The sequence below is a fragment of the Carcharodon carcharias genome, chromosome 1 (genome assembly GCF_017639515.1).
Source record: "Carcharodon carcharias isolate sCarCar2 chromosome 1, sCarCar2.pri, whole genome shotgun sequence".
Lineage (NCBI taxonomy): Eukaryota > Metazoa > Chordata > Chondrichthyes > Lamniformes > Lamnidae > Carcharodon > Carcharodon carcharias.
The window spans coordinates 141,470,851-141,486,241 of NC_054467.1; the positions used below are offsets into that span (position 1 = coordinate 141,470,851).

Below are 15,391 nucleotides of genomic sequence, written 5' to 3' on the forward strand. Positions count from 1 at the left end.
AATGTAATACACATCTGTAAGGTAGTTACAGCACTTCTAACAGATGTTCAATATTTCTTTAAGGGCTCTTGAGGTGCATGGTAGCCTAGAAGCTCTTGCAAGGGCAAAAAAGCAGCGTCAAAGTGAAGAAATTGCATATAAAGAAAGTAAGTCTGTGTGAAAAATATTTTACAAAATTTCAAATGTGATTGAGATGTTTTGATCTGGGCCAACCATTCTATTTGAGAAGAGCTGAAAAAATGAGATATGCACGAATAGTATTTGACCTTTCTGATAGTGAAGACTATTAATCCAGAAACCCAGCATAATGCTCTGGTGACCCAGGTTTGAATTCTGCCATGGCAGATGATGGAATTTGAATTCACTAAAAATCTGGAATTAGAAATCTAATGATGACCATGAAACCATTGTCAATTGTTGTAAAAAACCCATCTGTTTCACTCATGTCCTTTAGGGAAGGAAATCTGCTGTCCTTACCTGGTCTGGCCTACAGGTGACTCCAGACTCTCAGCAATGTGGTTGACTCTTAAATGCCCTCTGAAATGGCCTACTCAGTTGTATCAAACCACTACAAAGTCACAAAAAAAGGAATGAAAAAGGACGGACCACCTGTTATTGATCTAGGCACCGGAATGACAATGGCAGTCTCAGCCCTGTCGACCCTGCAAAGTCCTCCTTACTAACACCTGGGGGCTAGTGCCAAAATCGGGAGAGCTGCCTCACAAGCAGCAGCCTGACCTAGTCATCCTCATGGAATCATACAGCTAATGTTCCAGACACCACAATCATCATCCCTGGGTATCCCTGTCCCACCGGCAGGACAAACCCAGCAGAGGTGGCAGCACAGTGGTATACTGTTGGGAGGGAGTTGCCCTGGGAGTCCTCAACATCGACTCTGGCTTGCATACAGTCTTCTGGCATCAGGTTAAACATGGGCAAAGAAACCTCCTGCTGATTACCACAAACTGCCATCCCTCAGCTGATGAATCAGTGCTCCTCTGTGTTGAACGCCACTTGGAAGAAGCTCTGAGGGTGGCAAGGGTGCAGAATGCACTCTGGGTGGAAGACTTCAATGTCCATCACCAAAAGTGGCTCAGTAGCACCACTACTGACCGAGCTGGCTGAGTCCCAAATGACATGGCTGCTAGACTGAGTCTGCGGCAGGTGGTGAGGGAACCAAGAAGAGGGAAAAACATACTTGACCACCTCCTCAATCTGCCTGCCGTAGATGCATCTTCCCATGTTAGTATTGGTAGGAGTGACCACCGGACAGCTGCTGTGGAGACAAAGTCCCGTCTTCACATTGAGGATACCCTTCATTGTGTTGTGTGGCACTACCACTTGCTAAATGGGATAGATTTCAAACAGATCTAGCAGCTCAAGACTGGGCATCCATGAGGCGCTATGGGCCATCAGCAGCAGTAGAATTATACTCAAACACAATCTGTAACCTCATGGCACAGTATATCCCCAAACTACCATTACCATCAAGCCAGGGGATCAACCCTGGCTCAATGAAGAGTGCAGGAGGGCATGCCAGGATCAGCACCAGGCATACCTAAAAAAGAGGTGTCAACCTGGTGAAGCTATAACTCAGGACTATTTGCGTGCCAAACAGCATAAGCAGCAAGCGATAGAGCTAAGCGAACCCACAACCAATGGATCAGATCTAAGCTTTGCAGTTCTGCCACATCCAGCTGTGAATGGTGGTGGACAATTAAACAACTTGCTGGAGGAGGAGACTCCACAAATATCCCCATCTTCAATGATGGAGCCCAGCACATCAGTGCAAAAGATAAGGCTGAAGCATTTGCTACAAACTTCAGCCCGACCTGCCGAGTGGATGATCCATTTCTACCTCCTCCAGAGGTCACAGATGCCAGTCTTCAGCCAATTCGGTTCACTCCACATAATATCAAGAAGCAGCTGAAGGCACTGGATACTGCAAAGGCTATGGACCCTGACAATATTCCGGCGATTGTACTTGAGAATTGTGCTCCAGAACTTGCTGTTTCCCTAGCCAAGCTGTTCCAGTATAGCTACAACACTGACATCAACCCGACTATGTGGAAAATTGCCCAGGTATGTCCTGTACACACACAGGATAAATCCAACCTGGCCAATTACAGCCTCATTAGTCTGTTCTCAATGATCAGTAAAATAATGGAAGGGGTCATCAAAAGTGCTATCAAGTGGCACTTGCTTAGCAATAACCTGCTCACTGACGTCCAGTTTGTGTTTCACCAGAGCTCCTGACCTCATCATTACAGCCTTGGTTCAAGCATAGACAAAAGAGCTGAACTCTCGAGGCGAGGTGAGAATGACTGCCCTTGACATCCAGGCCACATTTGACCGAGTGTGGAATCAAGGGGCCCTAGCAAAACTCAAGTCAATGGGAATCGGAGGGAGGGAAAACTCTCCTTTGGTTGGAGTCATACGGAGCACAAAGGACGATGGTTGTGGAACTCGGTCATCTCAGCTCCAGGACATCATTGCAGGAGTTCCTCAGGGTATAATCCTAGGCCACACCACCTTCACCTGTTTGATCAAGACCGACCTTCCATCATAAGGTCAGAAGTGGGGATGTTTGCTGCTGATTTTGCAATGTTCAGCACCATTTGTGACTCAGATACCGAAGCAGTCCGCTTCCAAATGCAGCAAGGCCTGGACAATATCCAGGCTTGGGCTGACAAGTAGTAAGGAACATTCGTGCCACATAAGTGTCAGGTAATGACCATCTCCAACAAGAGAAAAATCCAACCATTACCCCCTGTTGATCAATGGCATTGCCTTCACTGAATCCCCCACTATCAACATCCTGGGGATTACCATTGACCAGAAATTGAACTGGACTAGCCATATAAATAAAAACAGAATTACCTGGAAAAACTCAGCAGGTCTGGCAGCATTGGCAGAGAAGAAAAGAGTTGACGTTTCGAGTCCTCATGACCCTACGACAGAACTTGAGTTCGAGTCCAAGAAAGAGTTGAAATATAAGCTGGTTTAAGGTGTGTGTGGAGGGTGGGGGGGTGGGGGGGGCGGAGAGAGAAGTGGAGGGGGTTGGTGTGGTTGTAGGGACAAACAAGCAGTGATAGAAGCAGATCATCAAAAGATGTCACCAACAATAGAACAAAAGAACACATCGGTGTTAAAGTTGGTGATATTATCTAAATGAATGTGCTAATTAAGAATGGATGGTAGGGCATTCAAGGTATAGCTCTAGTGGGGGTGGGGAGAGCATAAAAGATTTAAAAATATTTAAAAATAATGAAAATAGGTGGGAAAAGAAAAATCTATATAATTTATTGGAAAAAAACAAAAGGAAGGGGGAAGCAGAAAGGGGCTGGGGATGGGGGAGGGAGTTCAAGACCTAAAGTTGTTGAATTTAGTATTCAGTCCGGAAGGCTGTAAAGTGCCTAGTCGGAAGATGAGGTGTTGTTCCTCCAGTTTGCGTTGGGCTTCACTGGAACAATGCAGCAAGTCAAGGACAGACATGTGGGCAAGAGAGCAGGGTGGAGTGTTAAAATGGCAAGCGACAGGGAGGTTTGGGTCATTCTTGCGGACAGACCGCAGGTGTTCTGCAAAGCGGTCGCCCAGTTTACGTTTGGTCTCTCCAATGTAGAGGAGACCACATTGGGAACAACGAATGCAGTAGACTAAGTTGGGGGAAATGCAAGTGAAATGCTGCTTCACTTGAAAGGAGTGTTTGGGCCCTTGGACGGTGAGGAGAGAGGAAGTGAAGGGGCAGGTGTTGCATCTTTTGCGTGGGCATGGGGTGGTGCCATAGGAGGGGGTTGAGGAGTAGGGGGTGATGGAGGAGTGGACCAGGGTGTCCCGGAGGGAGCAATCCCTACGGAATGCCGATAGGGGGGGTGAAGGGAAGATGTGTTTGGTGGTGGCATCATGCTGGAGTTGGCGGAAATGGCGGAGGATGATCCTTTGAATGCGGAGGCTTTTCCCACCTATTTCCATATAATAAATTATATAGATTTTTCTTTTCCCACCTATTTCCATTCAATAAATTATATAGATTTTTCTTTTCCCACCTATTTCCATTAGCCTCCGCATTCAAAGGATCATCCTCCGCTATTTCCGCCAACTCCAGCATGATGCCACCACCAAACACATCTTCCCTTCACCCCCCCCATCGGCATTCCGTAGGGATCGCTCCCTCCGGGACACCCTGGTCCACTCCTCCATCACCCCCTACTCCTCAACCCCCTCCTATGGCACCACCCCATGCCCACGCAAAAGATGCAACACCTGCCCCTTCACTTCCTCTCTCCTCACCGTCCAAGGGCCCAAACACTCCTTTCAAGTGAAGCAGCATTTCACTTGCATTTCCCCCAACTTAGTCTACTACATTCGTTGTTCCCAATGTGGTCTCCTCTACATTGGAGGGACCAAACGTAAACTGGGCAACCGCTTTGCAGAACACCTGCGGTCTGTCCGCAAGAATGACCCAAACCTCCCTGTCGCTTGCCATTTTAACAGTCCACCCTGCTCTCTTGCCCACATGTCTGTCCTTGGCTTGCTGCATTGTTCCAGTGAAGCCCAACGCAAACTGGAGGAACAACACCTCATCTTCCGACTAGGCACTTTACAGCCTTCCGGACTGAATATTGAACTCAACAACTTTAGGTCTTGAGCTCCCTCCCCCATCCCCAGCCCCTTTCTGCTTCCCCCTTCCTTTTGTTTTTTTCCAATAAATTATATAGATTTTTCTTTTCCCACCTATTTTCATTATTTTTAAATATTTTAAAATCTTTTATGCTCTCCCCACCCCCACTAGAGCTATACCTTGAGTGCCCTACCATCCATTCTTAATTAGCACATTCGTTTAGATAATATCACCAACTTTAACACCTATGTGTTCTTTTGTTCTATTGTTGGTCACATCTTTTGATGATCTGCTTCTATTACTGCTTGTTTGTCCCTACAACCACACCAACCCCCTCCACTTCTCTCTCTCTCTCTCTCCGCGCACCCCCCCCCCCCACACACACACACACACACACACACACCTTAAACCAGCTTATATTTCAACTCTTTCTTGGACTCGAACTCAAGTTCTGTCGAAGGGTCATGAGGACTCGAAACGTCAACTCTTTTCTTCTCCGCCGGTGCTGCCAGACCTGCTGAGTTTTTCCAGGTAATTCTGTTTTTGTTTTGGATTTCCAGCATCCGCAGTTTTTTTGTTTTTATAGCCATATAAATACTCTGGCTACAAGAGCAGGTCAGAGGCTAGGAATTGTACAAAGTGTAACTCACTTCCTGACTCCCCAAAGCCTGTCCACCATCTACAAGACACAAGTCAGGAATGTGATGGAATACTCCCCACTTGCCTGGATGAGTGCTGCTCCCACAACACTCAAGAAACTTGACACCGTCCAGGACAAAGCAGCCTGTTTAATTGGCACCACATCCACAAGCATTCACTCCCTCCCTCCACCACCGACGCACAGTAGCAGCAGCGTGTACCACCTGCAAGATGCACTGCAGGAATTCACCAAGGCTCCTTTGACAGCACCTTCCAAACCCACGACCAAAGGACAAGGGCAACAGATAGATGGGAACACCACCACCTGGAAGTTTCCCTCCAAGTCACTCACTACCCTGACTTGGAAATGTATTGCCGTTCCTTCACTGTCGCCGGGTCAAAATCCTATAACTCCCTTCCTAGCCGCACTGTGGGTGTACCTACACTGCATAGACTGCAGCAGTTCAAGAAGGCAGCCCACCACCACCTCAAGGGCAGCTAGGGATGGGTAATAAATGCTGGCCCAGCCAGTGAAGCTCACACCCCATGAGTGAATAAAAAACAACTAATACCATTGCTTTTGGTATTGAAGCCTGAATGCAACAGACTTGTGAGTCAGGAACAATTGATTCATTTTTCCTTAATGTCTTCTTGAGTTTTGTCAGTGTAACTCCGCTGATTGGAATATTTTTATGTAATTTGATATCAAACATTTCTAAAAATTTGGTAAAAGGAATATTATGAAAGAACATGATTATAATTTAAAATCAAATGCAATATCTGGTAAAACTGTAGTGGGATTTGTGTTTTTGAACTGATACAAATCAGTGTAAGATTTAACAGCCTCACAAAATGACAATTATTTTGATGCTTTCATCAGAAATGAATATTAAACTCACCTATTTAGGGAAGTTAGGTGTATGGGAAAATAACGTGTAGCTTAAGGAAAATAATCCTTAGGGAGGAATGCAGATAATTTGAGGGGCAGGTGGGAATGGACAGAGTAGTTGAGGCACAGTGCTGGGTATGGAACAACATCATTAACAGGAATAAGAAGTAATTTACTTAGTATTTTGGGGAAGTGAGTAACGAAGATCGATGTAGATAATTTAGCGCATAGGGAGTGATTGTGCATGAAGCAGTTTTTTAGAAAAACATAAAAAAAAATAGGAGCAGGAGTAGGCCTTTTGGCTCGTCGAGCCTGCTCTGTCATTCATTATGATCATGGCTGATCATCCAACTTAATAGCTTTCTTCCGCTTTCTCCCTATATCCTTTTGATCCCTTTCACTCCAAGAGCTATATCTAACTCCTTTTTGAAAACATACTATGTTTTGGCCTCAACTACTTTCTGTTGTAGTGAATCCCACAGGCTCACCACTTTCTGGGTGAAGAAATTTCTCCTCATCTCAGTCCTAAATGGTTTACCCTGTGTCCTCAGACTGTGACCCCTGGTTCCGGACTCCCCTACAGTCGGGAACATCCTTCCTGCATCTACCCTGTCTAATCCTGTTAGAATTTTCTAAGTTTCTATGACACCCCACCCCCCCAAACATTCATCTGAACTCCAGCGAATATAATCCTAACCAACTCAATCTCTCCTCATATGTCAGTCCCGCCATCCCAGGAATCAATCTGGTAAACCTTGACTGCACTCCCTCTATAACAAGAACATCCTTCTTCAGATAAGGAGACCAAAACTGCGCACAATATTCCAGGTGTGGTCTCACCAAGGCCCTGTATCAAGACATCCCTACATCCCTGTTCCTGTACTCGAATCCTCTCACAATGAAGGCCAACATACCATTTGCCTTCTTTACTACGTGTTGTACCTGCATGCTTACCTTCAGCAACTGGTGTACGAGGACACATACCCCTTTCTCAATTTATAGCCATTAAGATAATCTGCCTTCCTGTTTTTGCTACTAAAGTGAATAACCTCACATCTGTCCACATTCTACTGCATCTGCCATGCATTTGCCCACTCAGTCAGCTTGTCTAAATCACCCTGAAGCATCTCTGCATCCTCCTTACAGCTCACCCTCCCACCCAGCTTTGTGTCATCTGCAAATTTGGAGATGTTACATTTAATTCCCTCATCTAAATCATTAATATACATTATAGGTGGGGTCCCAGCACCAAACCCTGCGGTACCCCATTAGTCACTGCCTGCCGTTTGGAAAAAGACCCATTTATTCCTACTCTTTGTTTCCTGTCTGCCAACCAGTTTTCTAACCATCTCAATACACTATTCCCAATCCCACGTGCTTTAATTTTACACTTTTAAGTTTAAGCATGCAAAAGTAGTTAGAAGGGATATGCAGTGAGTACTGCAGGAGAGGGAAGCGAGGGATGGTAGTTTACAATAAATAGAGAAGAGGAGAATTGAATAGGTAAATGGATATGGAGCACTGGGGAGAAGAGAACCTAGGTGGATGTGGAGAGCTAGTAAGAGCCAGAGGAAGTTGGAGTACAGGGCTGAGGTGAGCAGAAAGGGAGAAATTGAAGCAATGTGTTAATAGGAATAAATGGGGAAAAAATTATTTGGAAATGAAAAGTAATTTTCATGGACGAGTGGAGCAAATAATAGACCTAAAGCAGATAAATGAAGTTGAGGGGCACAATAAAATTACAAAGCAAGTAAGAAGTAAGCTTCATTTTTAGGAGAACATGATTGAATAAAATTAATTAATAAAAGGTAAATAATAACACAATTTTTAGCAAGAGAAAGGCTTTCCCCAAAGCAATTAAATGAAATGATCTGTGGTCCTAGTAAAAATCCACTAATTAATTAAATAAAGTTGCAAATCAATGAGCCATCAGGAATTCCCAAAGTTAAATAAATGTCACAGGGTCTCTGGGTCAGCAAAGGTTCCTGGAGTTAAATAAACATTATTGGAGTTGAGTCAGCTGGGGTGTTAGGAATTCTGGCAGCAGGTGAGAGATGACCAGAGTGAGGCTGAGTCAGAAGTGGAACAATTTTTTTAAAAAAATCTTTTTTTGCAGCTTGCAAGAGTGGGCTAATGGCAATATTTGCGTTTCATACCTATACCTTTGAACTCATGTCCAGGAATTAAGAAAGGAGTGCAAATGCTTTATGAGCAAGTAGAAGATTGAGGAGAATCTACAGCACCCATCAGTTATCATTTTATTACAGAATTGTTACAGTACACAAGGAGGCCATTTGGCCCATCATGCCTGCACCAGCTCTCTGAATGAACAACTCTCAGTCCCATTTTCCTGCTTTATCCCCGTTACCCTGCACATTCTTTTCAAATAATATTCTAAAATTAATTGGTGGCATTGCAACAGAGAGCATAAATTTAAAAAGAATTGAGAGGTTAGATAAACATTAAGCAGATCATAGTTTAAAAATGCAATTCATGCCTCAAACCATTGAAGTAGAGTCCTTAAATTCTTTGAAATGAAAGTTACATTGTTGCTTGAAAAAGCGGAATACTGTATTGAAGAGTGTGATGAGGAAGCCGGAGAGTGGGGTTAAATTAGGTGCTTATGTGGAGAATAATACTGGCACAGAATTGTTGGACCAGTTGACATACTTCTCTGCAACATTCCCTGATATATGTGCTCAATAGCAAAAGGCAGCAAATCACCTGATTACCATAAGCAGTGAGCAACATAGCAGAAGATCTTTTAAAATATATATATATAAAATATAAAAAAGTATTTGTTGTGTACATTTTTGTCCATCATATTAGTTTCACATTGTGTAACTTTTCCAAATTTGTGTTGCCTTGGTTAAAATTTCATATTCATGAAACAAGAAGAGAACTGGCAAATCAAGTTGATTAAATTTCCAATTGAAAAAATTTAGCAACACATTCTATGAATAAAGGAAATGTCTATCCATGAAAACATTCCAAATGTCATCTTACCTCCTCCTAAATTGGCAAACTTAGTGATATTAAATCAATAGGTGGGAAAAGACTAGCTAGTCTATCACCTTGCTCCATACTGCAATGGCTGATCTATCATGGCTAAACACTTATGTCTGCTGACTTCCCTCCACGCATCTTGCACCCATCCCTGTCGTTTTATAACCTCCTGGGAGAGGCAAAACGCAGGGTCAATAAAGGGAAGAAAATGCTGCATAAAATTTCTCTCGCTGGCTTCAGGCAATTAAAGCCTAAGATCACACTGATCAAGTGTTAGCTATAAAGACACTTGCCTTCCAAGTGATATGATAGCTGCCTCTGTTAGGGGTCAGTCTAGCTCCCTCTTGAAGGCATGGAGAGTTTCAACACCCAACACGATAGCCTGTGTTCTCTGTAAAAAGGACTGCATAACTATGTAAGAGTAGGAATTGATTGTTTAAATTTGTGTTCACTGGTCCTCCCCAATCTGTTAAACTGGAATAATCTATCAATAGGCATGCTATCCAGTACTTTAATTACTTTACAGACCCCAACAGGCTACCTCTAAATCTGCTACTCTAAATGGATCAAGGGCCTTGAGTCTGTTTGAGTAGTTCTTTAAGCAAGTATTCATTCTTTTAGCTTTGTTTGGACCTTTTCCAAGTTGCCAAGGGCCATTGTCTTGTCTTGGACCTGGACATAATTGATCTCACAGTAATCAACCATGTGGTCAGGTTCTGGTAGCTCTCTATCAGAGACCTCTTGACAACCATTTGGGGAAATCAAACGAAACTTGCATACAGTATTCTTGATGCTGCCTATCATCAACCTTTATGGTATCAAAATGGTGTCCTTTGATTTATAATGAATGGTTATATTAATAGGGCCCAGTGCCTTATATGAATCTTAAGTGATCTGTGCACATTAACACCAAGATCTTTTTCTCTCTTAACCTCTTTCATTATTGTTCCCTGCAAATGGTGCATTGGACCTGCCAACATGCATGATGCTACATTTATCTAAATTAAATGCCATTTGTCAATGTGTGACCCACTTCCCAGTACATGTAAATCTTTTTGGATTTGATTGTACTTCTCTACCATGTTAACCCTTGCACAGATTTGATGTCATTTGCAAACTTACTTTCCATTCTTCCAACACTGCTGTTCAGATCATTAATAAGGACCATGAATAGTAGCGAACCTAGGACTGATCCCTGGGGGACACCACTAGCGATGTACCTCCAAGTTGAGCCACATCTGTTAACTACAATGTTTTGACTGTAGGTAATTTCTAATCCAGTGTTTCAAATTTCTAGTGTGCTATAGGATTCCATCTTATGAGGTAACCTAGTGTGAAGGAACCTAATTTGGGCTATGTTATCAAAGTCCAGGCAGACAATGTCTACTGGATTTTCCTCATCCACTACCCTAGTGACTTCCTGAAAAGAAAAACTCATTTGTTAATAGACCTATTTTTCTAGAAGCTGTATTGTGAATTTCTAATGACCCCTTCTCTTTCCTAATGACCATAAAGAACATCTTTTATCTCTTCTAGCATCTTTCTAATAATGGACAGCAGTCTGATAGGCCAGCAGTTCACTGGTTCTTATTTCTTCCCTGTTTTTGAAAATATGAACTACATGACTAAGGGAGTTGTGTCTCACTCTTTTGAACTGTTGAATATATGAGGAGGAGCATCCATCCCATCACTTTGACCACCTTTGATTAGATAATATCCAGACCTAGAGCCCTATCTTTTTGAGGGTTTCTAATCATTCCAAAATGGCATTACTATCTATTTTAACATCTATTCTATTCAATACTGTGCACTCCTTCTCTGGAACATCAACATCTATTAGAGTATAGACTGAAAAATAGTCATTTAGCTGGTCTGTCAGAATAAATCTGCCCTACAGTATCCTTTCAGGGCCTTATACAACTCTTAATGGTCTTTGACATCTAATGTGCCAGAAGAAGCTTTTTCTATTGCTGCCACAGTTACACAGCCTGTCTCCTTTTCCAGAGATCTCTTGGTTAATCTTATGATTTGTCTTCCTGTGTTTGTCTTCCTGAGCATGTGATACCTTGAGATGTACATGGATTCATTCTGTTTGAGAATAGTTTTAAATAAACCACATTTGTCCTCAGTAATTGATTGTCCATCCAGATGGATTGCCCTGTCAGCTTCTGCAATTTCTTTTTGTAAAGTTAGCCCTCATAAAATCTGGGGGCAGTGTTACACTGGTTACAGTCTTGGATTAAATCTAATTATATCATGATCAGAGCTGGCCAGGTGTTTCTCCCTCATGGAGATTTGGTATAGCAGTAAGGATACAGTTAAAAAAACAGATGTAAAATTTGTTTATCTCTAGTTGCCCCTCTGTGTAATGAAACAGTCATTGATTGCTATAGAAGTCTTCAGCTACTGTTGAGTAAAGAAAGTTATATCTAGTTCTGAAACAGAAAAAAATGAAAAGAAAAGCCTAACCAGGCCAGTGGGAAGGAAAAATCAAAAAACCCACAGGAGTGCTACATTGGGCTGCATTAGAGTGCTTCGGTTGGAGTTTGGTGAGAGAGAGATTTTTGAGGGTTAATTTCTATCTAAAGTCTAATCTTTAATTTAGCAACTAATTGAAAGTTGCTCTTTCAGTTGGGGGAGGGTGAGTTTTATTTTCCAGCTTTAAAATAGGGGATATACACAGGTTCTGCTTGCAGCTGCAGCTAGTTAATTAGTTAACTGGCTTAAACAGGGTTTCAGAAGCTAGATTCAGACAGCATAAAAGCAAGCATTCTCCAGTGCTGCTTTTGTCTGCATGAGAGTGTTGCTTTTGTCTGCATTAGAATGCTTCAGTTGGAGTTTGGTGATAGAGGGAGTTCGCTGAAGAGGGAAGGAGGTGATCCTTTCATTTTCTACCTTTCCTCAGCAGGAAGAGTGGCGGCCTTGATAAGTAGGACCTGGTAAGTATTTCTTCTGTCCTCTACTTTCACTTCCTTTAGAGAATATTAAGGGAGTAATTTAAGGGTAAGCCAAGGCAGGGCAGCTCGGCCAAGTGGAATGCTCCTCCTCTGCAATGTGGGAAGTCGGGGCCACTTCCAGTGTCCAGGGCAACCATGTGTGCAGGAAGTGTCTCCAGCTGCAGTTACTTGAAATCCCTGTTTCAGAGCTGGAGCTGCAGCTGGAGTCACTGTGGAGCATCTGCAAGGATGAGATTTTTGTGGATAGCACATAGTGAGGTGGCCACACTGTAGGTAAAGAGTGCACAGGCAGAAAGGGAATGGGTGACCGCCAGACAGAGTTGTGCAGGAGTCCCTTGAGTCCATCTCCCTCTTCAACAGATTTTCCGTTTTGGATACTGCTGGGGGAGATGGTTTCTCAGGGGACTGCAGTGAGAACGAAATCTGTGGTACCATGAGTGGCTCAGCTGCTTAGAGAGGAGGAGAAAGGATTGGGAGAGCAATAACGGTAAGGATTCTATTGTAAGGGAAACAGATGTTTCTGCGGCCGCAGACATGACACCAGGGTGGTATGTTTCCTCCCTGGTGCCAAGGTTAAGGATGTCACTGAGTGACTGCAGGACATTCTGAAGGGGAAAGGGTGAACAGCCAGAGGTCAGGTTCATATCAGTACCAACGACATAGGTAAAAAGAGGGATGAGGTTCTGAAAGCAGAATATAGGGAGCTAGGAAATAAATTTAAAAGGTAGGACCTCAAAGGTAGTAATCTCAGGATTTCTTCCAGTGCCACATGCTATTGTGATCAGGAATAGGTGAATAAACCAGATGAATGTGTGGCTGGAGAGATGGTGTAGGAGGGAGGGATTTAGATTCCTGAGGCATCGGGACTGATTCTGGGGAAGATGGGACCTATACAAGCTGGACGGGTTGCACCCCAGCAGGACCGTGACCAAAACCCTTGCAGGGGTGTTCGCTGTTGCTGTGGGGGAGGGTTTAAACTAGATTGGTGGGGAGTGGGAACCTTAGCAGGAAGACTAAAGAGAGGGAAACAAAGTTAGAAATGAAAGACACAAAAGTAGAAAGCAAAAGTGGAAGGTAGAGGAAACGAGGTCTAGCAGCAAATAGGGCCATAGTACAAAAAATCTGTTAAAATATTAAAAAGACAAGTCTAAAAGGACTGTATCTAAATGCACAGAGCATTTGCAATGAGGTAGACAAATTAACAGCACAAATGGATGTAAATGGTATGATATGATTGCGATTATGGAGACATGGCTGCAGGGTGACCAAGACTGGGAACTGAATATCCAAGGGTACTCAATATTTAGGACAGACCAAAATGAGGGAACCAAATGTAATATTTCCAAGTTTGCTGACAACACAAAATGAAACTTGGTGGGAATGTGAGCGATGAGGAGGGTCTTCAGATGCTTCAAGGCGATTTAGACAGATTGACCGTGTGGACACATACATGGCAGATGCAATATGACATGGATAAGTGTGAAGTTGTTCACTTTGGTAGGAAAAACAGAATAGAAGAGTATTATTTAAATGTTGATGCACTAAGGGACCTGGATTTCCTTGTACACCAATCACTGAAAGCAAGCATGCAGGTGCAGTAAGTAGTTAAGAAGGCAAATAGTATGTTGGCCTTCATTACGTGAGATCACACCTGAATATTGTGTGCACTTTTGGTCGTCTTACCTAAGAAAGGATATACTTTTCACAGAGGGAGTGCTGCGAAGGTTCACCAGACTGATTCCTGGGATGTTGTATGAGTAGAGATTGGGCCAACTAGGTCTGTATTCACTGGAGTTTAGAGGAATGACGGGGGATCTCATTGAAACTTATAAAGTTTTGACAGGGATGGATAGACTGGATGCAGGGATGATATTTCCTCTGGCTGGGGTGGGTCTAGAACAAGGGGGTCACAGTCTCTGGATACAGGGTAGACCATTTAGGACTGAGATGAGGAGAGACTTCTTCACTCGGGGTGGTGAACCTTCACTCAGGGTAGTGAACCTATGGAATTCTCTACCACAGAAGTAATTTAATATATTTAAGAAGGAAATCGATTTCTGGACTCAAAAGGCGTCAAGGGGTATGGAGAGAGCACAGGAGTATGGCGTTAAGTTGGAGGATCAGCCATAATCATACTGAATGGCAGAGCAGCCTTGAAGGATCGAATGACCTACTCCTATTTTCTATGTTTCTATTGGAGGAGGACCAGGAGAGGAGAGGAAAAAGAAGCCTCGTTTATTTTTCCTGAAATGGTAGGGTCCATTGTACCACTGGAAAACTATTTATTGCTTTGTGCATTGGAACTTTTTCTCTATCGTTGTAGCCTGAGAGACTGAAGAAAAGGGAGGAAGAACAGACTAACTAACAAAATGTTTTGCCATTACATTGTTGCCTCAGTGAGGAAAGTGAAGAGAGGTGTGTGTGGATGTATCAGTCAAGTCAGTCAAAATTGGTGACCAGCAGCAGCACCCCAATGCCTTGCCTAGGTTGAACAAATTACTTGGGTGCAGAAAAGAAGTAGAGCTGTGCTACTTAGATAGTTTAGTTGTCTGGCTGAAAATCAGGAACTGGCTTTAAGATGTATTGGTTCTCCGAGCGCATGTGGTTCGACACCTGTAAGGCGGTGGAGCATATTTGCAAGAATTGTCCAATCACTGAACCTTGGAATCATAACTACAAAGTCAGTGGACACAACAATCAACACTGCATTCGCTGGGGAGATGGATGACTATCCTCTGGAGAAGACGGTAAAGAAAAAGACAAAGCATCTACAGTCTGATTCCAGTGCTGTGGGGCTGGTGGCAAAATCTACATTCACACGACTTCAGATGAACAGTCCAGCCCCCATACTACTTGGGTTGCACTCTTCTCAAGAAGAAAAGGATTGTGGGAGAGGAAATAGTGTTGGAGATATAACTATGTCTCCCTTAGTGCCATCTGGGGGAAAGAGGCAGTGTTGCTTCTTGAAAGTGAGAAATGATACTGCAAAAGAGCACCCTCCTGCTGAAGACGAGTGTGCACCTCAAATGGGTTCAGGAATTCCTCTTGTGAGCCATTTGTTGGATTCACCATTGCTGGAAAGTGCAGGAGGCACAGCTTTTTGCTATGTTTCTAGTGGGGTGGCATCACCCAGGTGCTTTTAGAGGGAGATGGGGTGGTCATGGCTTCACAATTTAGCCACCCTTGAATGAGTGGGGCAGTCTGAATGCTGGTGTAGGGTGAGGACAGTGTTCTCAGATCCACTTTAGGGCCTTGGGAATTCCTTGAGCTTATTGAGGC

General features: G+C 43.4%; 1 protein-coding gene across 3 annotated transcripts in view; it reads left to right on the forward strand.

The window, feature by feature from the left end:
* Positions 1-15,391, forward strand: part of slc30a9 (solute carrier family 30 member 9) — a 136,963-nt gene that overhangs the window by 53,713 nt on the left and 67,859 nt on the right. For all 3 annotated transcript variants that reach the window (XM_041196346.1, XM_041196336.1, XM_041196355.1), the window contains one exon: positions 64-146. In XM_041196346.1, the coding sequence (XP_041052280.1) occupies positions 64-146 (83 nt within the window). The remainder of the gene's footprint in view (positions 1-63; positions 147-15,391) is intronic.